The sequence below is a fragment of the Lentinula edodes genome (genome assembly GCF_021015755.1).
Source record: "Lentinula edodes strain Le(Bin) 0899 ss11 chromosome Unknown C8R40scaffold_52, whole genome shotgun sequence".
NCBI lineage: Eukaryota > Fungi > Basidiomycota > Agaricomycetes > Agaricales > Omphalotaceae > Lentinula > Lentinula edodes.
In genome coordinates this window covers 29,614-52,301 of record NW_025764358.1, presented here as the reverse complement: position 1 = coordinate 52,301, position 22,688 = coordinate 29,614, and the positions used below count along the sequence as shown (strand labels likewise).

Here is a 22,688-nt window from a genome sequence, read left to right as displayed (position 1 = left end):
TTCATTGAATCTATGTCGAGTTAGCCTACATGGATCGCGCTCTCGGTTGAGATGCGATAATCCAGCTGCAGGTACAACCACACGCAGCTCGACACGTTACATCCACATTTGGCGACCATGGATGGTTGTAAAACAGCTCTGCTACTCCATACACTAGACTGACCGATTGAATTAGGAGGATATCCTTCCCATTATGAGGGCAAGTAAGGAGTCATAGCACTAGATTCCATGGAATGAGTTACTGCCTAAGAAGTGGGTCGAATGATGCAATTTGAGGGCTGCCACCAAGTACTTATACCTAGTAGCGCTGTTGCGAGGACGGCCTGGGCGGTGCTACAGGCTACAAGACCAAGTAGCAGTTCAAGAGTTACAAAAGCTAGGACGCGATGTGTTTGACAACAGCTTCAGCAGCGTAGCCCGAGGGCGCTCCGCGTGAACCGCTTCTCATCAAGTTTATGATCGTTGAGATTCAAGGCATCGCTCGATCCAGATTTGAGGAGTTGAAGAGATAGAATCTTATCGAATGGTAGCTCCTGGTAGCTCTGATTAACTTTTTGTTTTACAATGAAACACAGTCACGTGGGGAGACAAAGTGCGCCTGTCACGCGAACTCGCCCATCACGCTCTTCGTTTAACCATATAATCTTATTTCAACATTGAGGGTCTTCAATGGTTTATCTTCCTCCTCCGGATATTAGCCGCAATCGCCCTTCATACGCAGAAGCATATGGCAAGATCTTGAAGGCCCATCGAGAATCACCTCTGACGTCCGCTTCCTCGGTAATAATGCTTGTCGCGCCCGACGTGGATGCCCTTTGTGCCGCTCGCATGATGGCCGAGCTCTTTAGACAAGACGATGTTATTTATCGCATTATGCCGATATCAGGTATTGCAGAATTGGAGAGGGTCAGAGACGAACTGATCAGTTATAACGAAGTGCGTTGTTCAAGTGGCTCAACAAGATTTGTTTAACTGGAATCCTGATTACAGCTTCATACTCTCATTCTCTTCAACATGGGTGGAATTCTAGATCTCCCGTCTTCAGAGTGGTTTGGTGATTTTCGACCAGGAATGTCGGTCCATATCATCGACTCTGCACGGCCTCAAAACTTGTCCAGTCTTTTCGGAGGGGGAGAAAATGGAGAGAGGATTATCGTATGGGATGACGGTAGTGCTGAGAGACTTGCAGAGGAACGGAAGGCGTGGGAGGCTCTGATGGTACGAGTACCCCTTCAGATTATCTACTTTGTTGTCGCGTTATCTAATCATTATTTGGTAGTACGAACCGGAACCTGATTCAGACGAGGATGAGTCGAACTACGACTCTGAGGACGAATTTGATGAATACCTGGAGGAAGATGCAGATGAAGAGTTTGAGGAGGGAAGTAGTGGAGGAAGGAAACGACGGTCTTTAGGGGACGGAAATAGAAAGGGTAAAAGGCGTCGAACTTTGGAAGATGTGTGTTCTTTCTTTCTCTCCATCCGGGTTTAGTCAGGCTCATACATGGACATGCTAGCATCCTCGTCGAATGTCTCGCGATGAACGTGACGCTCATATGGCTCGACTCGAGAAACATTACATGGCTGGGACATGGCACGGTCAGTGTGCTTCTGGCACAATATATGTTCTCGCTACATTATTAGAGCGCGCGGACATCGATTTATTATGGTTTGCTGTTCTCGGTCTCACCTTCCAGTACACAACATCACGTATATCACGCGACAAATACGACGATTATCAGTCCATCTACTCTGATGAGGTCGTTCGACTGAGTCCTCCTCTCCCTCCAGGTGGACGAAATACTGCATCATCCAACCCTGATGACCATGGCATACGCACCACGGACGAGCTCCGTTTCATGTTGTATCGTCATTGGACATTGTATGATGCAATGTTCCACTCCAGCTATGTTGCTGGAAAACTGGGGATTTGGAAGGAAAGAGGACGAAAGAAATTGACTGGGCTATTAGCGAAGATGGGGTATGTTACACCCATGATGTAAAGTGTAACGAGCTCATGCCTTTGTAGATTCTCGATACCGCAAACCCAGCAGCCATATCCGCACATGGATATGGATCTCAAACGATCTCTCGTCCAGAAATTGGACGACATCGCTCCAGAATATGGCCTTATTGAGCTCTCATACCCTTCCTTCATGAAGTGTTACGGATATCAATCACAACCGCTGTCCGCTGCCGATGCCGTGGAAGGCATCAGTGCACTCTTAGATCTTGCCGGTGGAGTGAAGATGGAAGTCGAAGTTGAAGGCTCGCGGAACGGCGGGGAATGGTTTGGTGGAGGAAAAATTTGGGAGGTTCACAGTCTTTCAACGAAGAGAAGGTGGGCAGTTGAGGAAGACCGTGAAAACATTCCCCCAGATGGTCAAAATACAACTGTCGCGTCGAATGTAAGGAAGACGGAAGGAGAAAATAACATTGACGGCTCTAAGAAGGAAGTGGCTTGGTGGATACGGAATTTCTGGGTGGCGTTCGATGCTCTTGCAGAGTGAGACTCCTTATACGTGGTTTACATCCAAACTAATAAAGGAATAGCATCGAAGCACTTAAACATTCATTAAAACTCTCAATGACCCTTCACCGTGCTATAATTCGGCAAGGGACCTCAATTATTGATAAACAGGACATTCGTACAATGCGCAACCATCGCGTCGTTGTCTTGACGCAGGGCCCTGACCTTCCTCTTTTCTCTCACCCAGGAGTTCTGTCACGACTAGCTTTATGGCTAGTGGATGCCCTGCGCGACAAATTACCTGGAAAAGTTGTCAGCACCCGTACGAAACGCAAGAGTTTACCCTTCGTGGTGGCTTGTTTAAACGAGGCTTCAAACTTATACATTGTTGTCGGTGTCATGGCTGCTACAGACTTCGGCGACGTGCGGAAAAAGTAGGTGTCCTCCATACTGTTTCAGAATACTTGAAAATACTTACTGGCATTTCCTAGCGAGTTCGGTCTCGCCTTCCTGGATGCCAAAGAACGATGCAATGCTCGAACTCGTCATAGTTCGTTCGACACAAGTATACTGGAAATCAATCAGGCTGATTTACCAGTATTCTTGGAAACACTTTGTGAAGGGTCTGGGTATTAATGGAGAGTGCATCTGAATTTTAATAATTTATAACGTTCCTCGCATCACCCGCATTTGCTCTCTTTAATCATTTGTTGTACTACTTGTAATCACAACTATCGTTTTGGATTGTTTTTCGTAAAGCTTTAATAGTCTGGCGCTTCGAGCACGAACGAAATTTCATCTTAATCACGGTAAAAGTCTAGATGGAAGTCCCCATACATTTTCCGAAATCTGGAATAGTGACCCTTTGGACACCAGCAATTCAATTGCCTCTTCCACATGCCATTCTCCTACTCTCCGCCATCGATCATCTCTTCGCAGTCGTTGAAGTATACCGTTCTTTGTAAATTTAGGTGACTCTGTAAATGGACGAACCATTACCCAGGCCTGCACAACTCGCTGGACTTCCCCAGCTAACAGCTCGGCCGTAAGGGCGACATACGCTTCTTCGTCAGGATCAGGATCTGACAAGTCGAAGTCTTCTTCAGGCTCTTGCCCCAAGGAGGATGAGAACACCGAGACATCATTAGTGACCGTTGTATTGCCAGTAGAAGAGCATAACTTCCATATCCTGTTATTCATGCTATAATCGAACAACCTCGAAGCGGGGGGAAATCTAGGACCATCCCATAAAATGATACTACCTTCTTGAATGAGTTGGATAATGGCCCACTTCCATAACCTCTTCATCCGAGAAGAAATGGAATCTCCCAAGGAGTTCGTCGAAGAGGTAGTAGCTTCAGAAATTTGAGCCTTGTGACTTTGGGAGCGACTCTGGTTTGTTGCGGCATCTTTGGCTTTCTTTTTGACTTCTCGGTCGCGTCTTTTGGCTTCAGCTTTGACGACTCTACGTGCCAATTCAGAAAGCTCTGGAACGCGACGAAGATAGGATAATGTGAAGCCCTTCCTGGACGAAGATATTGAATATATTAGCGGTCGAGTCGGACGTGGCGTCTCATCCGCCGCATGCAACGGACGGCGAGGGCAGCGGGGAGTTTGATCACGATGGAGGGGTCGTTTGGTGGGTGTCGAAGGTCCGGAGACGCTGGCGTCATCACCATCCGAAAAGTCGCTCTCAACGTCTGACTCTTCCGAGGTCGGTGGGTTATCCATATAGTGCTTGATGTAGATCCGAAACGTATTTCCTGTGAGATCAGCAGTATGTAATCGCGATGGATGACGAAGCTTTCTGGGTGACTGCTCGAAGTGAGCGAGATACATGCAGAATATCTGGCTTAACGCTCACTTGATAGGAAATTTCTGACTTGACGGGACTTGAACTTGCGGATGAGATAGATGCTGAGGTAGAAGCAGAAGATGAGGATGTAGTGGTCCTAATCGAGGTGGTAGTCGGTGGCGTCGAGATTTCAGAGCGTTGAGATGGTGTAGGCCCGGGAATAGTAAATGGCTCTGGTAAAGAATAATTGTTCTTGTGCAAATCTAGCACGGTTTGCCAATGTCGAAATTTATCATTCACTGATTGTGATTGTACTGTGCATGTAAGTAATTTATATCGTTCATAAGGATTTTGTCGACACACTTATCTCCTGCACCTGAATCTGCCTACGTACTTCTCTTGTTCTTTTACTATATTCTTCCGTTGACTCCTTGGCTTCGAACTCGTAGATTCGACCCACAATTTCTACTGTATGCCCTATCCACGCGACAGGTTTCGGGAGTGCTGGATCATTTACATAATTAGATCTCTTCGGCTTGCCTGCTTTAGCAGGAGATGGTGGTGGCGCGCTGCACTTGTGCACACATTCAATTACAGAAGTGCCGTCGTCCACTATTGGTCTTGTCAATAGCCTAGATGTGCCAAAAATATGTCGTTACGCGCCTATGTATGAAATTCGCTTCTCGTATTGCTGTATCCCGACGATTAGGCCAATGATTTTGATGGTTCGACACGGTAATCGCTTGAGCCACCAGAATTCCTCCCCTAGATATGAAGATTCATGAGACGATGAACAATATCATATCAATGAGCTCAACCTTTTTCTTTGTGTCGTTTCATCACACGTATATCACAGATGAAGCAGGGCGCAATTGCATTGGAGGAGAAGACCCATTTGTAGATTTCTGCAGTTGAAGGCACAATCGTCAGCGGTTCTGAAATAAGTCGTCTCTTCTTTCTTGGCGTTAAAAGAGCAGAGCTCGTATTGGAGCGAGCCTCGACGACTGCAGTAAGGCTCATGGCGATGGCGAAGTGAAATACAACACGACACGATGGGGCCGAGACCGCGTGACTTGCTGAGGGATGTGAGTCACCCTCGTACCAATATGTATATATTATTTCAATTATGCATTACTGAAGAGGCTTTTGAAGAAACTTCGTTCCTGTATATCTCTACTCTTACCTCGAATGGCCCAAATACCCCAGTTGGTCTTTACCATAATTCGAGGGTCGAAATCAGCCACCTCCCACTTTTCGCTACCAAACGGATTAGGCCCTGGAGTAACAACCCATTCAAATTCGCCGGCAACTCCTGGGGCTGTTGATAACGAGCGAACATCTCGCTCAACGTCAGCAGGAGAAAATCCGGTGACAAAGATAGGACATTTCGAGGCAAGCAGCATGGGTAAAACGGGGCCCCACTCAGTAGGCGACGAAATTTGTAGAACGGCCTCTCCTGCTTCGTTCTTATAGGAAGGAGAAGGAAACCCGAAACCAGGAGCAAAAAAGAAGAAAACATCGCTGTATGGATCCAGAGTCTCTTCGAATAATGGATGAACGTCCGCATAGTTGTCCACTTGTAAGCCAGAAAGCGACACCTGATACGAATATGGCGTGGTATACGAGGGCACCCCATAACGAGCCAAGGAAGATCGTGTCCATTTAAGTGGGGGAATTGCAGCAGGAGTCTGCGGCGTATACACGTTGGGTGTGTATAGAGGCCTCTTTTCCTCTATTTGCATGGTATCGGTGTTCGGACTCTCCTTGGAAGAGGCTGAATCGCCTGGTATCTTCTCTGAAGGTGAATTGGAACCAGCAGTTTCGGGTTCTGAGGACCCGGTTGGTGATCCGGTGTCAATTGGAGGTGTCGAGGGGGTCTGTCTCTCGCGCGGCAATGCTACTTGGGGACCGATGAAGAAAATATGGAAATTTGCCGCTGGGAACAGAAATCCGAGTTGTTCCCATACATGGGGTGGTAGGGAAGACTCTCCGCGGGCCCCAAGGATAAAAATACGAACTTGGGACTTTCCCACTGACGCTTCATGCGTCTCTGGTGCGCCAGGTTCTGTGTGAAGAGTAGATCGAATGGCTGAAACATTACAATATTAACTAGCGAATACACTCAAGCGCGAGATTACACACCTGCCATTGACCGACTACCCTCAGGTGTCAGCCGCTGGTTGTTCAGCATCAGTGAGCTATGCTGATGCAGCACACTTCCAATTGTCATAGGATAAGTAAGCAATTTACTGGCATGTCTTCTTGAACGCTCGCTGTCCATTGAGTTGAAACCACGCGTGTACCAAAAAACATCCCAATTAGCAAACGATATTGCCTCCTCATATCCTTGTGGACCTGTTTCTACGCGTGAATGACATGGATGCTTGAAACGCTGGAGGCTCGTACCAGGCAGTTCGAACTCGGGCATCCGTCTACCGCTCCGTAGATCATGCTCATCCTCATTGGCTTCTCTCAGCCTTGAGCAGTATTTTTCATGTTCCTTGTCCTCTTTCCAATGTTCCTCTGAGCAATGTGTGGGCCACCCACAATCCGGGCATTCGAAACTCACATGATTGACCTTGGGCTTTTCGTGTTCGTGTTTGTGTGTATGCCTGTGACCAGAAGCGCACACTGGGCAAGAAGCCATGGAAGATATTGTTTGGCCTTTTGCACGCACTTCTGGAAAGGGGGATTTTGAGAAAGGATGGAAAAGATCATCTTCGGAAAGTAAAGGAATGGGCTCTAGAGGTTCTTTTGCATCTTCCGTTTTTTTCCTCCTGAAGAAATCAAGAAATGTTCGCCTCTGCGCTACACCCGATGCAATATAGAGCTGGAGTGGTCGGCTGCGGAGGCAGCCAAGATACCGAGCAGTTGTAGTCCTTTGGCAAACCAAAGAAAAGGCCATGAGCCTTTTCCGAGTCCGGAATTGGCAGTTTGCTGAAAGTGTTTACCTAAGGGCTCTAGATCCTACATAGTATGTAGAACGGCCCGAAGAGGACCTTCATCTCAAAATTCACTCATAGTCAGACTGGAAATGGAGAGAAATGGGCTCGCTAGGCCTCGCTCCGAGGCACTCCCCTTCGGCTGAAACAGCAGTGGCATTAACGATAGGTGATGTGTTTGAAAACAATTCGAACAATGTATACATTACTTTGTGGTAGAAGGTGTACAACAATTTCATCTACAATTAAATTCAACAGGGATCCAAAAGGATCCAAATTTCCAGTGCTTCGTGAAGAGGATCAGTTATCTGACATGCGCATGAGCATCTTGTGTTCAAAATTCAAGGTCGTAAGTTCATTCAACGGCAGTCGGAACCGGATACTGACTGAAAACGAAAGGCATAACGATCAGGTCAAGTTCACAGCTCATAATATATATACGAACGTCCAAACAGTCGTTTCTGTAACAAACGTCATATAAGGCGGCGTTGGCAACAATGAGGGAACAATTTTCGTTGCAGTGAGAGTCAAAGTACCAGGTTCGGTAACTGATTGAGCTGCGATCTGCGAGCCAAATGAGCTAGTGTTTGAAGATAGCTACGGTGAGTAACTCACTGCTGCAGCGTCAACGATGGTAGCTACGAGAGACGCAAGAGCCACGAGAGCCAGATAAACTTTCATCCTAGAGTCACAAAGAGGTATCAGGCTAGTGGGGCACGAGCGAATAAATCTAATAACACCTTGGTACCTCCTTTTTATACAGATCTTAGACTACTGAATAGAGTGCACTCGACCCTCATGCTCCCTCATGTGGCACTGGCTGTTGGTCGGAAAGACCGATATGACGCAGTCTTCGCCATAGGGTGGAAAGGGACAATAGCAGTAGCGGAAAAATCTGGATAATAAACAAAATCAAATGCCTAAAGTCTTCAAAGCTTCATCCTTGATTCCTTGTACTTAATGCATGGAATTGACGTACAAGGAAATCCTATTCAGACCCTCAATCTTCATACCAGCTGCAAGATGATATATCTGTATGTCAGTGATCTGGCCTCAAGTAGAACCAACCTGGCTACCTGAGACTTACTTCCTTCTCTTCAGAGCATGTCAGGAAGCATGCCTACACAGTCAGGAGTGAAAGCCATCAAATTATCATCTGAGAAATCATAATCTCTAGATAAAGCTGAAGATGGTAGAATTCTAAAAAGGTTGAGTGGTGTTCTCCGTTCAAATTCAAGATTATGCACTGCAGTGCATCCGTTTTTGATCTATATCCAAAATCTCCAATCTAAATTTTTTGCATGATATATATTCTAGCTCCGGCGTCGCTCCGATTTCCTTGACAATGAAAATGCTTTTCTTTTTTGTCAAAAGGGAATACTATTCATGGTATCCTACACATAATACATGCACAAAACTAAGTTACATGGGAAAAAAAGTGGATATAACAGATATGAGCTACAGAGACAGACTGAGTGTGAATGAAAAGATCAGGTATGTTGATGACATCGAAGAATTTGCTAGAATTTGGCAGTGCAAGACACTTCGATATTGACGATGGGTAATCATGGGGGCTAGATAATTGGAAGCCAGGATATTGACATGTATTGACAAAGGAACACGAGCACTTGACTTGAAGACTTGACTGTTGAAGGGCCATTGAGGATTTTGAAGGCAGCGCAACACAGAGAAAGCAACATGGGAAGGAAACGAAGAGGGACAAAAAAGGTGAGGAGCTTATATATAAAATTTCCGATGTAAAATTTTTTGGGGTCTGATTCTGTCCGATTGCCATATGGTGTCCGTGCGCTGCAGCTTGCAGTTTGGAAAGAGAGCAAACAGAGATAGATTTGGGAGCGAGAACATCTCCCTGTCCATACATAGGACAAATTTACACATATAGACACAGCAACAATTCATTTTGGAAAAATATTATCTCTCTAATTTGCAATAATATGCATAATACCATTTTGATATTATTCTAACCTTAAGCCGCTGCCGTGTACATAGTCTTGCTTGATGGGCCGGCGATTGTCCACGCGGAAATGGTTGATAATGGACGGGGATAGTACGAAGGGTCCTAAGTATATAGATCCAATAACATCCAATAACATTGATAAATCATTTAGGTATCATCACTGCGGAGTAATTATAGCAATTAACTGGCGCATTGTTACTCCTACTACGAATAATTAAGATCGTATGAACATACCATGAGTGATAATCGATGTACTTCGCCTGAACCCGGGTTGAACGCTTGCAATTACCATGAGAACCTCGACAGAATGCCCTCCATGGATTGAAGAAGAGGGACCTAATTCCTGATCAGTGTTCCAGTCCTCAACGGTTAATAACCTGAAAATGACTGAGATAATATTCATGTGATACTATGTATCACGAGAGACACGGAAGAACCAACAAGAAAACATTTCACGTAAGTACAATGCATACCTTAGGTGCGAACTTCGCTACCGGTGGCTCGGAAAATTGCTCCTCGAGGTCTTGAACTCTGGAGAAGATAAATTCTGGACATAGTTCTCGTAGGCATTGCCAACGCTCAGGAATAGCTGCAGGGGGACTGAAATGTGTCAATAATAGACATAATCGATTTAAGCATTTGCAATTCACAGATAGATCTACAGGCAACAGAGGGCAGAGAACGAAAATTTCACTGCAGAGACGTTGACTTGACCACTAAAGGCAATACACCTGGTAAATGTTATGGTTAGACAGCGATACGACGCATCGGAAATGGCGGCAAACCTCCTGTAGTAAGTGCATAACGCTTCCTACCCACTGCGGTTAATAAACCATTAATTATTCCCCCATGAGCAGTAATAGATATGACTAGACAAACTGATTGAGAATCAGGAGTATGCATCTACAATTAATAAACTTACAGTCATTATCGTCGCTGTCGAATATCATATCAAGGGTAGTCTTTGCGCGGCTAGCAGCATGCGCGTGTGTTTCCCTTTCGTTTGCAGTCCAGATTTCATCCTCTTCAGTGAAGCCCTCTTCAAAGACAAAATCGGGAAGATGTGCGGAGATCCACGACTTCGAGTTGCGTTTGTCGCAAGTGTGTTCCCCGTATTCCTCGCGGCAATTCTGACGCAAAATTTAGTGTATGCGTGGTGCACCTGAAACTTGAACCACACCTCGACAATGACCACAGGATGTTCTGCACTGGTAGGTAGACCGTCAAAAGTGAGGAGACATGTTCTGGTCGCGCGGGTCAATGGGCTGCAGTAACGTGAAGCGGGAACGGAAAGCCCAAATGATAGCTCATTTTTCCACTCTTGATTCACGATCCTAGCTTGCTCTTCTCCTAGGGTAGTGAGCTTCGGATCAGCTAAATGCACCCGTCAATATGGAAGCATAAGTTTCATAACGAGACAAGATACCGACGACCCCAGATTATTTCTCCATCGCCATTGAGCTTGGACCAGTAGCTAGTGACATGAAACTTAACTTCGCAGTAAAGGCAATGATGACTTGTAGTTACTTATCCCATGCTTTAGTACCATATTTGGCCTCGCCTATGTTATCTATACTTCGTCATAGAGTGTCATAAAATGGAAGTCAAGGTGCAAGACAAAAGCAATTTAGACGCACGAAAACCTTCACCATGCCTCCCCAGAATTAAGACTTTGTGTGACGTCTGATTATCTGCGTCTTCATTCATGCGTGTAATTTTTCGGCCAAGGTTGTACCATCGATCCTTGGAATCATCTATTAGGCCGAATCGAGGGGGGACCTGCGCAAGTAATATAAGGACTTTCGGTAAACGATAAAATGGTTCGAACACACTGCTCCGATAACAATTGGATCGACATCTGGATTATCTTGTACGAAGAATCCTGGAACAGTCTGCGTGAAGTTAGAAGAAGAAATCCCAACAACGTATGCTCAATGCTCACACTATAGGATCTGATTCTGGGAGACATGCTACGCTATAGGAAGGACGTTACGGCAGTTACGGGCCGAAATCGAAATCAACTTTTCTTTCTACCATGTCTGCACCTCGAACAGCTTCTATAACACGAAAAACTAATGAAACCAACATTGAAGTCTCGATAAACTTGGATTGTGCGCCTGGATCTCAAATTGCGCAAGAGATCAATGTTTCCACTGGAATAGGCTTTCTTGACCATGTAAGTATGCCATACATAGCACAATGCTAATCTTGGTTGACCTCATTCTCAAAGATGTATACTGCTCTAGCAAAGCATGGGGGGATGTCCCTTACAATGAAATGCGAAGGAGACCTGTGGATCGACGATCACCACACTGCAGATGAGTCAAGAATAAGATTGTTCTAGGTTAAACCGATGATCTTTGGTCGTAAATACAGGACAGCGCAATTGCTCTTGGGACAGCGTTTAAAGCAGCTTTAGGTGAGGTTCGGGGAATCAGACGCTATGGTACAGGGTTTGCGCCGTTGGACGAGGTACGTCTATAACTTTCTTGTGTTTCGACGCCTTACAACAATCTTGACACAGGCTTTATCACGCGCAGTCATCGACATTTGCTCAAGACCATATTGTGTTACCGAACTCGGCCTGAGGAGAGAAAAGATTGGAGATCTCTCAACGGAAATGATCCCTCACATATTCTACTCTTTCGCAATTGCATCAGGATGTACATTGCATGTGGACGTACTCCGAGGGGAAAACGATCATCATCGGTGAGTGTCTGGATTTGTTTGTTCTGAACTTGTACCAGACAGTATTTGTAGTTCCGAATCAGCCTTCAAGGCTCTTGCTCTGGCAATTCGACAAGCAATCGAAAGAACTGGTGGGAATGATGTTCCCAGTACAAAGGGTGTACTTTAGACTTCTGTTAAGTAGCATACCCGAAATACAAGTATTCATGCCATGGGAATAATTTACTGTGCCATGATATCGATGGTACGGATGCTTCAAGATGAGGTCACGACCTGCCCCAGAATATGCATTGCTTTTCCGATGGAGGGTTGAGCTACATTATCGAGTAAGCTAAATGGCAGCAGAGGGGTCAAAGAAGCTTACTCTTGCTTTTGAAGAACATTTGAATGCTTCAGCGAACTCTGGGATATTGAAGACAGTCCCATCTACACGATAGTTATTCGGAGAATGAGGGTCTGTCCGAATTCGTTGGACCTATCAAATGCTGGATCAGAGGCCGAGCCAAGGCTATCAAACGTTGAACATACTGCTGCTGCTGCTTTCATACTTCTAGCCCAGACACGCGCAAATGAAATAAAGAACAGTTGCTCCCTACAGAAAAAAAATGAAGAAACAATTTAAACCGCATCTTAAAAACACAGACCTTGTATACGAAAGACCAGGTAGAAGATACTCTCTTCCAGCCTCATGTGAAGAATCATACTGCGCTTTCCAGGCCCTGTAAGCTTGAATAAGCCCTGTATCTCCAATATTTTCCCCAGATGTGCTATGAAAACGTCAGAACAAGACTGACAACAGGATATGAGCATCAGGACCCACAGGTTCCCATTAACGTAAACTTTTCCTCCTTTACCATCATCGATACTGTATGCAGAGAACTGTTCAATGATACAATCTAATTTTGACTGGAAACCGGCACTCGTTGCGTTTGTCCACCACTGTTCGAGTTTGCCTTGTTGGTTGTACAGTCGCCCAGCAGAGTCAAACGCATGCTGTGAAAATACGTTCCCGCAGTTGCATAGAGCAGACAATGAAGGGGAGACTTACCGTTAGCTCATGCGAAGCGACATGTCCAAAAGCACCATAGGATATATATGCAGGCCTATTTCAAGTGGTTAACCGCATTGCGAATTATGAGAAAAGCTTGAAAACCATACCAGTCTTTGTTGAAGAAAGGAGGCTGAAGAATTCCAGCTGGAAAGACGATCTACGAGTGACTTGAGTACGCGGGCAGGTTGATATGAAGAGTTAAATACCTCATTAGCAGGAGGGTTGAAATAGGCATTAACCATGGATGGATACATCTCCCAGGCGTTTAGATCTCGCTGCTTTCCGAGCTGTAACCAGCCTCGAATTTCGTCGTTCACACTAGCACTGAGAACGTTTTCGAAGAATGTATTCTCATCGCCAGTGACTCTGGCGTAGTAAGATGCGATAGAAGCGGGATTCGTGGTATCTGGCGAGAGAGGATATCCAACTTTGACACGAATGGTTTGAGCCTGGACGAGCAGTAACACGTAAGCTATAATCAGACACAATTGTCTCATGATCAAATATCGACCTTATTTGACGCAGCCTTGGCAGATTGTTCATCCATCCAATCAATGTTCTTGAGGGACCGTTGAAATGCCTTGACGATGTCTGCAACGGTATAAGAACATGTAGATGCGAATGTTCGAAGAGCTCACCGGTTATGACCTTGGTACCCTTTTCCTTGCTCTCGCCGCTGAATGTTTCATTGACAAAGTATCTCCCAGCCGCAAACCCTAAAGCTCCCTCAACTTGGCCTACACAATACTCCGCTCGGTCCCCCACAGCGCCTTTCTTGATACCACTCAGTGTCTCCACCAACGTGCGTTGGGCTTGCCATGCTTCAGTGCCCATGCCTAGGTATGATGATAAAGATAAAGCCGCGCGAACGACCAAATACGCTTCGACTACATCTTTGGAAGTGCTGTTGAGTATTTCCGATAGAGAGTGAGCGTAAGGGGGATAAGTAATTATTACGCGATCGGGATAATTCCTTGGTGCAAAAGTGGAGAAATACTCGTCAAAATGAATTTGAGGAAGAGCAGTAGTTAAATTGGAGATTGGGGCAGGATTATAAGTTGCAATCGGATCTTGATAGAGAATGTCACTGTCAACTTGAAGTAAGCATTCACTTGAAGAATGATCATGAACTGAAAGCCCACAGATCCAGACTAGCGTGTGCGATTTCACTCTCGAACTTCACCACTTCTTTTGCCAATTTCTGCACCCTTTTCGTTTTGTTGACGGGCTTCTTTCCTCCATTATCACCATCATCATCACCATCATCGCCGCCCCATGGAGGCCAAGGCCAAGGTGGCCAGATACTATCTTGTTTAATCAAGACAGGGGAAGTTTCGAATGACCTTTGCAGCAGAACTTTTTCTTCTTCTTCGCTCACGGCGAAAAGAAGTTTTTCGATGACGCTCTGGTAAACTATCCGTACATCTTCCTCTTCATAATATTCCTGCATTGAATTGAGTTACATGGCAGGGTGGCAAATGTTTCCTCACCTTAGACGGAAGCCCGAGTGACGGTTGAGAGAACCACAAAACCAGATGATTAGGGTCCACACCAACATCACCTTCGATATCAAAAGAGAACAATGCTCCGAGACCACGCGAGTGCATATACGCCAGGGCAGCAGTCAGTCCTTGGAATGCGTTCTTTTCAGTTTCTCCTTTGATGACTAGCTCTTTCCTTCTGTACATCTGTCTAATGTTGTTGATTACTACCATTAGGGGTTCATGACCTCTTGTGTCCAAGTAGGACTCGTTCATGCAGGAGGAATAAAATCCACGAAGTTTGGCAAGTATTTGATCATCAGAGGAGGAGATGAATGAAGTTGTCGAGGATTTATTCTCTAAAATACGTTGTATGACGTGCTCATTATCTTGCGCAAGTGCTTCAAAATTTCCAAAACTGCCTTTGTCCGCCGGAAGAGGATGAGCCCGAAGCCAACCACCATCTAAATTCAGATGAGCGATAGATCATAACATGATGATTTGAACGACGCACTAGCGAACTCATAGAAATTCTCACATGGGTCTTGGTTGGTATCCATAGACGAGAGAATGGAGGCAGCGAGCATAATACAGTCTCCGGTAAGACAAACAGGCTGGAAGATGAGTTAGTATGTTGTTTGATTTATATAATGACAGTATGATTCGCCTCTTTAGGAATTCCAGTAGGAGATGGGGCAGACAAAGTTGTTGTAGCAATGCTTGACGAAGTCGCGGTAGCTGTGAACGTCACACTTATGGTAGACGGTGGTCCTTCGTCATGTCTTCCGCGTTCCAGATTGAGCTTGTGTTGTACACCTGCAAATAGCCCGATGAAAACCTATGTCGATCAACTAAACTGCATCGTCGGGAAGTGTAACCGGCTTACCGAGCTCAGCAAGAGGAGTATCAATGCAATGACCAGTAGAACTTTGGAAAGAGGGGTAAGAGGTTCTTGCGCTACTGAGTTTATTCGGTCCATTAGAGTGGATTCCTCATTTTCGGCATTGTCTTCTGCATCGGGATCTCGGAGAAGAGGCGCAGTTTCTGTAGACATTATTAGAGAGAAGAGTCGGTAGAAGCACGTAGATATAGACCTTGGTCGGTAGAAGGTCTAGGGGACCAGTCCGCCATATTGACGGCAGTAGAAGTACAAGTGGTGTATGCCCTTGTATGCCTTGTGCTGGTTGCGTGTAGACCAAGAACATTAACTAAGGTCGTAGGCGCCCAGGTCGGCGCTTCGGTACACGTGACGCTCTACATTCTGCTTCCGAGATTCAAATTTGAAATTGCTCAAATTCAACTTTCATTGAACCGTCTACATAGGCATGAGCTGCGAGCAGCACTGACATGATCCATTAGCTGCGTAGTCGTTTGCTTTCTTCCATGATGCACCCAGAAAAATGTATGCTTCCCATGGAGATCACAGATAGTAAGATAGCCCAGCCATATCCCATAAACAAATCATTCTCAACCGAAACGACAAAAATGGAACTATAACCAATCAGCAACGATGTCGGAACCTGAACTCGATCAACGCGGACGCACCTAGACAAAAAAGGGCTAAAAGAACGCGATAAACAGATGAAGAACTGAAGCAATCCATTGCTAGCTCCCAGAGAGGACGTCGACGGGCCATACTTCTTGACCAACAAAGTGTTAATGCTAGAATGAGGATATTTCAGGCAGTGTTTGGAGGAAAGCCACAGAATTTCAAAGACGTACGTATACGGTAGAAAGCCGATTTTAGCGAATACAAGGACGAAACCAATTCCTACCCAGAGCATCGCACTCGCATTCTCGTCCAAGTTTCCATTGGTCTCGTCTGTCATATAACGCGCGAATATATTCAAACTGGGGAGCATCACAAATACGGCAGGCCATATAGCAATCGTGAAGTGATAACATTTTGCATGATCAACTCGTCGCAGTAGCGTAGGCATTAGCACAAGCTGGAAAAACGCCGCTGCAACCCCAGAAATTGCTAGGGCATAACCAATTTGACTCGTCTATTGCAAGAGCGTCAATGCCTTCAAGGACACAAAACAGTGGTTGGACCAACCTGCAATTCAAGCCCCCCCTTCTGAATCGGCGTATAGCAGAATAACACGAAAACTACATCGAAGGCAGTAGTAACAAAACTCAAGAAACATGCAGAAGTACAAAGACAGCGAATCATCTGGTTTGCAAGTAGTTCCTTCGTTGATAGGGGTTTGACTTCTGCGAACCTCACTAACTGATGTTCCTCATCAAACTCGACCAGTGGAGGGCGCGAACGTGATATAGACATTACCTGTATGGGCTTACGAGTCTGAATTATCTCAACGTCAGATCCTTATCATTCGACACTATGAAGGAAACCTGAACCAACCTCCTGCAGGAAACAATATGCGGAAAGCATCCCCGCAAAGTTTATTGCGGCGACAACCAAGCAGGGGAGAAAGTATGGATACGCTTTCAGGACGGCGTAATCAAAAACGGTCGGAAATTTCAGCGCAATATCCGACAGCGAACCACCGATGAGAGGTCTAAGGCAAAAAACCATCAGTAGGTAGTTTTTAATGTGACACACAAATGCATACCCTAATACCATACCCAACGGCCAGAAAATGCCGAAAAAGGGAAATATAAAAGATTCGTTCTCGGGGTCCTGTCAGCGCTCAATGTCATCTCATCCTTGAAGCAAAAAATCAAGGCTACTGACGGTGATTTCACAGAGGACCGTTGGAATTACGGAGACGTTGCCAGAAAATAAGCCCGCTGCATGACAATCAAACCAAGCACCTCTCGCATGACAAGGGGGAGGTCGCACCTAAAGCTCGAGCAACCATCGCAGCTAAAAAAGACCGAGATACTCCGAAGAAAAGTGTACTAATCGTCAAACCTAGCGTCCCGACAATGATAACGGGGCGACGACCAATGCTATCTGAAGGACTGAAGTTGAAGCTTGAGCCGCAGGGCGCATTTTACATTACTGACCTGATAATGAGGACCACGGATAGATTGCTACGAGCTGACTTAGAGCGAATACACTCTCCTGATCAAGAAGAGGCATCTACCTTCCGTTCAGAAATAGATTTAAGAACTCACAATCGCGCCTAGTGGAGAAAACAGGAAAGGTTCACTCCGCCGTACGGTGATCATTGACACCACTGAAGGAATATTTACTTACCACTGTAAAAGCCAATTTGAGAAGGGTCCTCAGTTAGGTGTAATCTCGACACAAATTCGTTAATGTAGGGGAAGATCTGAGTGAAGTTCAGAGGATCAAGGACTCTCAGAAAACATATAACTGCCAGCTGCGACAAGGATAAAGAGGATTGCTGTGGGATGGAAATCGTTGAATTTTCTTCGTCGTGTCGTAAAAGTGGTTGCGTTTCGTCGTTAGAGTTCGTGGATGAGTGTAGCATAGCGGACTGTTAGGAAGAGAACCCAGATTTTGGACTACATTTTCTGTGGTATTTATGGAGATCCATTCTCCTTAGCGTCGGATATGTACATACATATGCAATGATAGAGTTCGATTGATTTCACGTTTTGGGAGCTCCGGCGTCCAGTGGTCCATACTTAGGCCTCTATAGGCAACGGCTAACTGAAAGTGTTACGGCTGTATGTCATGGACCTACGTACCACCATACCTACTCACCTACGAGTATTTTTATTTTGCAGTTATTCTCTACTGCTCGACGCCTCTGTCTTCTGCATATTCCCGACAGTGGGCCCTCTACCTTCCGCTTCCATATCCATGACTTTCCACATACCGCAGCTTTTTCCATCATTCTGTGCTCCTGCAAAACATGTCCACCAATATTTGCCTTCTTGTCCATCACGCTGGTTCTTCATGTCTGGACGTAATACAGTGGGAATTCCGCATTTACATAGCGGTATGCTGGGCGGTTTGAAATCGGGTCTATAGAAGCGAAATGTAATATTAATGCGGCAATTGAAAGGCTCGATGGGACCACCAGGAATGCGTGGATGCGTTGGACGATATACATCCATGGCGGACTGAGGTGGAACAGAGTGTTTGAATCGTTCTTGGCATGACGCATGCATGATCACTAGCTGTGTAAGGGTTTTAGAAGAGAGGGAGACGCAAATTTAGCTTGTACGTACAGAATTGTGCGGGAGAGGTATATTGAAAGTTTGGGCACCTCGGATCTCCGTCTCGTGCAAAGGAACTGTCTCCCTCAGACTGAACATCCTTCGTGTTCCTGGGACAGAAGCGCGTTATAAATCAACAGCTGAATGAGTGCATACTCGCCTATACAGGTATAACGTACCAAGACTCAGGGAAGCTTTGTGTAAAATCAGCGACGTAAGTGGTGTATTTCACAGATTTTGGTACATACAAACCCACCAATTGTGCAATGAGGTCCCAGATAAGTCATATGGTCAGAATGCCATCCAACGCTTTCATTTCTGCCCTCGTATCTATTTGAAGCGGCTACGTTTGCTCGCCATATCAAGTCATTGGTAGAGTTTACGTCTCCGCCAGCCCATTCTAACGGATATCGATAGGGTCGTCGACGGATCTCCTCTGTGACTAGACGCTCAATGATTTCACAAGCTTCTTCCATTTCAGAGGAGAAGATATCAGGCGGGTCAGTTTTGCGACCGTTGTACCTAAGAATAGTTCATTAAAAGCATAACGGAAAAACTCTACGATTCATGGCACTCACCAGTATTGAGCTGATTCATGCCAAGTTTCATCATCGCTCACCCCATCCGTCTTCCTCACGAAGAAAGCGGTTCTATGAGGACTTTCGACTAACCTATCAAAGAGCCACCACTTATTCCTTTGCCAATCTCTAGAAGATTGCTCCAAGGAGTAGAACAACTTTGAGGCCAACTGTAAAGGAAGAACGGATAGGTGCATCGTACACGGAGTGTGCTCTGCGACCATTTGAGGACTGTTGAGGATCAATGTCGGCTTGCGTGGAGCTGGTTTTTTGGATGGAGGAGGTTGTTTGAGAACGGCCATGAGATCTACACCGCGATTGACCTTCCTGATAGGTGGATTGGAACTGGGCCCAGCAGAAGACGACGAAGATGCGTGTCGGGAAACAGGTTTAGCGTGATTTGGACCCTTGAGCCAACTGTCCAGGCCTGAAGCCCTCTTACGCTTTTTCCCTGCAGGAACTTCTGATCCAAGGTGACCGCGATTGAGAATTTGAGACGCGAGTTCTGGATTACCTTCGGCCTGAACAAGAGCATCCAACATTACCTCCGTCGAATGACCTTTGTGAGTCAGGCTTGACACCAAAGCCAGGAGAGTATCGGTGTCTTGTTCGTCTGCCATTTATTGACATCGAGTGGATGGTTGCAAATAAGAGCCTGAGTAAGCCACAATGCACGGAATCCGGCAGCGCGTCTCCGTCACCGACAATAGTTTATTAGCTACCTCTTCAAATAACTTTACACACCTCAGCGCTCAGCATCCGAGTCTAATGGAGAAGCGTGTAGGGCAAACACCGACAAATTTGACAACGGCTCAACTTACTGGTCCAGTTGAGAAACTTGTTGATATAAACCCCATCTATTGGAGCTTATCGATTATCACTTACAGAGAATCGCGTTTCTACTTCTAGCGTGTATAGCTTGGATACCTCTAATTTTTGGAACAAGCCTCTTCCATGTGAGCGGCCTCTTCAAAGGAGGAGGCGCCTTTCCATTGTCAAATCCGTTCTCGGATCTGGCTAATCACTGCGAGTCTTCCCAACCCATAACCGCTGCAGAGTTCCACGAACGCCAACGCAGGCTAGCTAGCACTTTGCACCACTTGAACGCCTCTGCATTCATTGCTGAACCCGGCGCCAGTGCACACTACTTTGGAAATATTTCAACAACTGCTTGGAAACTATCTGAACGGCCGCTGTTGCTTGTCATCACACCAGTTCTTGTCAATGATAACCAAATAGAGGCCAAGGTAGCGATTTTGACCCCGCAGTTTGAGGCCACTCGGGCCAAGATGCTGCCAATTCCTCATGACAGCGTAGAGTACATCGAATGGCCCGAGGAAAGAAATCCTTATGAGGTCGCGATCTCAGCGTTGACAATAGAAGACAAAGTATACTTGGATGAATCCGCTCGTTTGTTCATCTTTAACGGCTTCCAGAAAGCATTGTCGAATATCAGTGTAGCTCCTTCGGCTCCTGAAATACAGGAACTCCGTCAACGGAAGTCGGATGCTGAGATAGAGCTGCTGAAATGTGCGAACGAGGTACACCGTCAATTCACTTCGGACAAGGTTTCTTTGACTAAATGCTCTCAGGCCACGCTCCTTGCTATAAGGGCAGTACATAAGAAGATGACCATTGGTATGAAGGAGTCGGAGGCTAGGAGGATGATGTCTATGGCTCTCAAAGTGGCTGGTTTAGACAACGGAGGTTGTTTAACCCTTTTCGGAGGTGCGCGCATTGCATTCCCATTAAGCAAGGCTTTATAATTACTGAGTCCAGAGAACGCTGCTCTTCCTCATGGAAGCGGTTCGGATCGAGTCTTGGGCCAGTCCGATTTTGCTCTCTTTGATTGTGGAGGAAGCCTGCATGGTTATGTTAGCGATGTCACTCGCGTGAGTGTAATATCAATCCCCCTTCTATTGATCGCCTGAGATGTGTATAGACTGTGGCTCTTCCCAAAACGAAAGTTCCCTCAGAGCATCAAGCAATATGGAGTGACGTTCTCTCTGCTCAAACGGTTGCTGCTCGCGTTGCCAAAGCGGGTGCTATTGCTCAAGACATTGATGCGTCCGCAAGGTCTTTTCTCAATCTTACAGGTCGTGGCGCCTACTTTACACATAGATTGGGACACGGTCGGATCGAATTCCGCTCCTTATTCACGGAAACAGACTTACATTTATACAGGAATTGGATTGGAAGGCCACGAGGAACCCTATATTCGTGGCGGTAGCTTAGATGTTATTAAGATTGGTCACACTTTTTCCAACGAACCAGGCATTTATATTGAGGGCAAAGTAAGTTGACTCTGCTAACTCTGCATTATCGAGACTGAATGTGTACTCGGTTTCACAGGTGGGCGTCCGATTGGAAGATTGCTTCTATATTAATAGTGATGGCCAATCGATCTTCTTGACTGAAGGCATTGGGGGGCAAGCTTTATCACCATGGGATCCTTAACTGTTGAATGAATACAATTGCTGTCCTAATTACAGGAACGCTATACATAGTGATGCAAGCCACAAGGTGATGCACAATCCAAAAAAATCCAATAAATATGACTATGAACCACAAGTATTGAGAAAATAATGTTCGTTAATGTAACGTAGAGCAAGGGACTAATATATATATATGAGGGCACATTGATACAGGATATTGATGACCGGAATGGACATCGCGGCAGGTAATGCTTTCGTTTAAGCATAAACAAGTTCGTCAGGAGAAGGAAGAGGAAGAGGGATGGCGGCAGGAGAGAGAGAAGACAGCGGCGATGGGGTGAGGGGGCGAGGAGATGATATGATAGGATGAGTGACATGACGCTGAAACGGGTTTCGAGTGTTGTTGCGGGATATGGGAGACGCTATTGCATCACATGTCAAGTCAAGCACAACAACATATAGAAGCACGATACTCACAAAGGATATTAGAAGTGAACCAGCGGAACGGGGAGTTTTCCAAATCCAACAACTGATATTCCATCGTTCCATCCAGTATTTCAGCAGGTGAGCCAGTATTCCTACTAGATTGTGTGGAGCGTACGCTTTCTACCTCTTCTACAGTAGACTCGATGCGCGCGCGCCCCTTGTAGGAAAAGGACCGTTCGTGGTGCAACGTAGGAAGAGATGCCTGGCGACGACTCCGAACCGGAGAATGAGGAGGAAAAATAGAAGGCTTAAGGATAGACAAGAATTCCTCAAGGGCTTCACTTGGTAAACCAATCCTAACAGATGAAAAATGGTCAATCAAAATGATCCCATTCCAAAGTAAAAGACAATGAACGAGAACAAACCTCGGAGAAGACCGCGGAGAAGCATCTGAGGAAGACTCAAGGAGTCCAATCTTCATGTCTCCAGCAGAGTGTGAACGCTCAGTAACGTCTTTGATGGGCTCCGAGACGATTCGCACTGATGGAGCACGGTTCAGAATGGCGCACGGAGCAAAATTCAACCGAACAGGTCGAGGGGCAACAAGAGCAGGGGTATTATCGTTGGAGCCAAAGTTCATTTTGGCGTTTAACAAGTGGTAGAGGATATATTAGCAGAGAAAATGACTTAGATGAAAGCGAGCGTAGAACTGGAACTGCAGAAAAAGAAGACCCGGAGGAAAA

The 22,688-nt window shown here is 45.8% G+C and overlaps 10 protein-coding genes across 10 annotated transcripts; 3 read left to right on the top strand and 7 right to left on the bottom strand.

Moving 5' to 3' along the window:
• Positions 1-599: 599 nt before the first annotated feature.
• On the top strand, positions 600-3,200 carry C8R40DRAFT_1129354 (CDC45-like protein). The gene is made up of 7 exons (XM_046229131.1): positions 600-936; positions 991-1,218; positions 1,280-1,459; positions 1,518-1,981; positions 2,030-2,506; positions 2,554-2,904; positions 2,962-3,200. Exons 1-7 carry the CDS (start codon positions 670-672, stop codon positions 3,104-3,106), a joined length of 2,112 nt encoding a protein of 703 aa, XP_046080782.1. The 5' UTR covers positions 600-669; the 3' UTR covers positions 3,107-3,200.
• C8R40DRAFT_718156 (uncharacterized protein) lies at positions 3,191-5,381 on the bottom strand. The gene is made up of 5 exons (XM_046235974.1): positions 5,084-5,381; positions 4,929-5,030; positions 4,629-4,877; positions 4,335-4,564; positions 3,191-4,285 (listed from the first exon to the last, which is right to left on the bottom strand). The coding sequence occupies exons 1-5, from the start codon at positions 5,283-5,285 to the stop codon at positions 3,275-3,277; spliced, it is 1,794 nt and encodes a 597-aa protein (XP_046080781.1). The 5' UTR covers positions 5,286-5,381; the 3' UTR covers positions 3,191-3,274.
• C8R40DRAFT_717936 (zinc-finger of mitochondrial splicing suppressor 51-domain-containing protein) lies at positions 5,305-7,274 on the bottom strand. The gene is made up of 3 exons (XM_046235972.1): positions 6,672-7,274; positions 6,408-6,620; positions 5,305-6,354 (listed from the first exon to the last, which is right to left on the bottom strand). Exons 1-3 carry the CDS (start codon positions 7,168-7,170, stop codon positions 5,390-5,392), a joined length of 1,677 nt encoding a protein of 558 aa, XP_046080780.1. The 5' UTR covers positions 7,171-7,274; the 3' UTR covers positions 5,305-5,389.
• A 2,466-nt stretch (positions 7,275-9,740) lies between these two features.
• On the bottom strand, positions 9,741-11,418 carry C8R40DRAFT_717867 (histidine phosphatase superfamily). The gene is made up of 10 exons (XM_046235971.1): positions 11,403-11,418; positions 11,128-11,348; positions 11,018-11,077; positions 10,823-10,964; positions 10,713-10,755; positions 10,616-10,659; positions 10,366-10,559; positions 10,108-10,315; positions 9,971-10,063; positions 9,741-9,916 (listed from the first exon to the last, which is right to left on the bottom strand). Exons 2-10 carry the CDS (start codon positions 11,152-11,154, stop codon positions 9,876-9,878), a joined length of 852 nt encoding a protein of 283 aa, XP_046080779.1. The 5' UTR covers positions 11,155-11,348; positions 11,403-11,418; the 3' UTR covers positions 9,741-9,875.
• On the top strand, positions 11,221-12,042 carry C8R40DRAFT_1058868 (imidazoleglycerol phosphate dehydratase; the record flags this gene model as incomplete). Its single annotated transcript, XM_046225224.1, has 5 exons — positions 11,221-11,361; positions 11,416-11,522; positions 11,567-11,657; positions 11,710-11,894; positions 11,946-12,042. 5 exons carry the CDS (start codon positions 11,221-11,223, stop codon positions 12,040-12,042), a joined length of 621 nt encoding a protein of 206 aa, XP_046080778.1.
• Positions 12,019-15,619, bottom strand: C8R40DRAFT_717774 (uncharacterized protein). Its single transcript, XM_046235970.1, has 16 exons — positions 15,500-15,619; positions 15,292-15,449; positions 15,073-15,243; positions 14,920-15,019; positions 14,415-14,869; positions 14,067-14,368; positions 13,563-14,011; positions 13,436-13,515; positions 13,131-13,373; positions 13,032-13,081; positions 12,922-12,976; positions 12,694-12,866; positions 12,518-12,640; positions 12,402-12,465; positions 12,238-12,348; positions 12,019-12,187 (listed from the first exon to the last, which is right to left on the bottom strand). Exons 1-16 carry the CDS (start codon positions 15,534-15,536, stop codon positions 12,140-12,142), a joined length of 2,619 nt encoding a protein of 872 aa, XP_046080777.1. The 5' UTR covers positions 15,537-15,619; the 3' UTR covers positions 12,019-12,139.
• Positions 15,620-15,691: 72 nt separating this feature from the next.
• Positions 15,692-18,000, bottom strand: C8R40DRAFT_717494 (major facilitator superfamily domain-containing protein). The gene is made up of 12 exons (XM_046235969.1): positions 17,575-18,000; positions 17,493-17,500; positions 17,382-17,439; positions 17,215-17,328; positions 17,107-17,162; positions 16,985-17,052; positions 16,774-16,930; positions 16,696-16,713; positions 16,465-16,638; positions 16,128-16,411; positions 15,951-16,067; positions 15,692-15,896 (listed from the first exon to the last, which is right to left on the bottom strand). The coding sequence occupies exons 1-12, from the start codon at positions 17,810-17,812 to the stop codon at positions 15,761-15,763; spliced, it is 1,428 nt and encodes a 475-aa protein (XP_046080776.1). The 5' UTR covers positions 17,813-18,000; the 3' UTR covers positions 15,692-15,760.
• A 71-nt stretch (positions 18,001-18,071) lies between these two features.
• On the bottom strand, positions 18,072-19,386 carry C8R40DRAFT_1163396 (uncharacterized protein; the record flags this gene model as incomplete). Its single annotated transcript, XM_046230365.1, has 4 exons — positions 18,072-18,467; positions 18,519-18,616; positions 18,763-19,028; positions 19,085-19,386. 4 exons carry the CDS (start codon positions 19,384-19,386, stop codon positions 18,072-18,074), a joined length of 1,062 nt encoding a protein of 353 aa, XP_046080775.1.
• A 367-nt stretch (positions 19,387-19,753) lies between these two features.
• C8R40DRAFT_1176390 (peptidase M24) lies at positions 19,754-21,541 on the top strand (the record flags this gene model as incomplete). Its single annotated transcript, XM_046232504.1, has 7 exons — positions 19,754-19,912; positions 19,972-20,625; positions 20,677-20,812; positions 20,864-20,976; positions 21,027-21,216; positions 21,269-21,378; positions 21,437-21,541. The coding sequence occupies 7 exons, from the start codon at positions 19,754-19,756 to the stop codon at positions 21,539-21,541; spliced, it is 1,467 nt and encodes a 488-aa protein (XP_046080774.1).
• A 236-nt stretch (positions 21,542-21,777) lies between these two features.
• C8R40DRAFT_1176389 (uncharacterized protein) lies at positions 21,778-22,585 on the bottom strand (the record flags this gene model as incomplete). Its single annotated transcript, XM_046232503.1, has 3 exons — positions 21,778-21,941; positions 21,997-22,301; positions 22,371-22,585. The coding sequence occupies 3 exons, from the start codon at positions 22,583-22,585 to the stop codon at positions 21,778-21,780; spliced, it is 684 nt and encodes a 227-aa protein (XP_046080773.1).
• Positions 22,586-22,688: the final 103 nt, after the last annotated feature.

Excerpts from the sequence above, each read along its gene's own strand:
- C8R40DRAFT_717936 (XM_046235972.1), bottom strand. The coding sequence starts at position 7,170 with ATGGCCTTTTCTTTGGTTTGCCAAAGGACTACAACTGCTCGGTATCTT. Across the intron at positions 6,621-6,671 it reads GCCCGAGTTCGAACTGCCTG|GTCCACAAGGATATGAGGAG; the intron begins GTACGAGCCTCC and ends GCGTAGAAACAG. Across the intron at positions 6,355-6,407 it reads GGGTAGTCGGTCAATGGCAG|CCATTCGATCTACTCTTCAC; the intron begins GTGTGTAATCTC and ends GTAATGTTTCAG.
- C8R40DRAFT_717867 (XM_046235971.1), bottom strand. The coding sequence starts at position 11,154 with ATGTCTCCCAGAATCAGATCCTATAGT. Across the intron at positions 10,660-10,712 it reads GGTACTAAAGCATGGGATAA|CTACTGGTCCAAGCTCAATG; the intron begins GTAACTACAAGT and ends TCATGTCACTAG. Across the intron at positions 10,560-10,615 it reads TGGAGAAATAATCTGGGGTC|CTGATCCGAAGCTCACTACC; the intron begins GTCGGTATCTTG and ends GGGTGCATTTAG.
- C8R40DRAFT_718156 (XM_046235974.1), bottom strand. The coding sequence starts at position 5,285 with ATGAGCCTTACTGCAGTCGTCGAGGCTCGCTCCAATACGAGCTCTGCT. Across the intron at positions 5,031-5,083 it reads GAAACGACACAAAGAAAAAG|GGGAGGAATTCTGGTGGCTC; the intron begins GTTGAGCTCATT and ends CTTCATATCTAG. Across the intron at positions 4,878-4,928 it reads GAAGCGAATTTCATACATAG|TGGACGACGGCACTTCTGTA; the intron begins GCGCGTAACGAC and ends CAAGACCAATAG.
- C8R40DRAFT_717494 (XM_046235969.1), bottom strand. The coding sequence starts at position 17,812 with ATGCTACACTCATCCACGAACTCTAACGACGAAACGCAACCACTTTTA. Across the intron at positions 16,412-16,464 it reads AGGGGGGGCTTGAATTGCAG|ACGAGTCAAATTGGTTATGC; the intron begins GTTGGTCCAACC and ends CTCTTGCAATAG. Across the intron at positions 16,068-16,127 it reads ATCGGCTTTCTACCGTATAC|CATTAACACTTTGTTGGTCA; the intron begins GTACGTCTTTGA and ends TCCTCATTCTAG.
- C8R40DRAFT_717774 (XM_046235970.1), bottom strand. The coding sequence starts at position 15,536 with ATGGCGGACTGGTCCCCTAGACCTTCTACCGACCAAG. Across the intron at positions 12,641-12,693 it reads GTTTACGTTAATGGGAACCT|CACATCTGGGGAAAATATTG; the intron begins GTGGGTCCTGAT and ends ACGTTTTCATAG. Across the intron at positions 12,349-12,401 it reads GTATGAAAGCAGCAGCAGCA|GTCCAACGAATTCGGACAGA; the intron begins GTATGTTCAACG and ends AGCATTTGATAG.
- C8R40DRAFT_1129354 (XM_046229131.1), top strand. The coding sequence starts at position 670 with ATGGTTTATCTTCCTCCTCCGGATATTAGCCGCAATCGCCCTTCATAC. Across the intron at positions 937-990 it reads AACTGATCAGTTATAACGAA|CTTCATACTCTCATTCTCTT; the intron begins GTGCGTTGTTCA and ends TCCTGATTACAG. Across the intron at positions 1,219-1,279 it reads AGGCGTGGGAGGCTCTGATG|TACGAACCGGAACCTGATTC; the intron begins GTACGAGTACCC and ends ATTATTTGGTAG.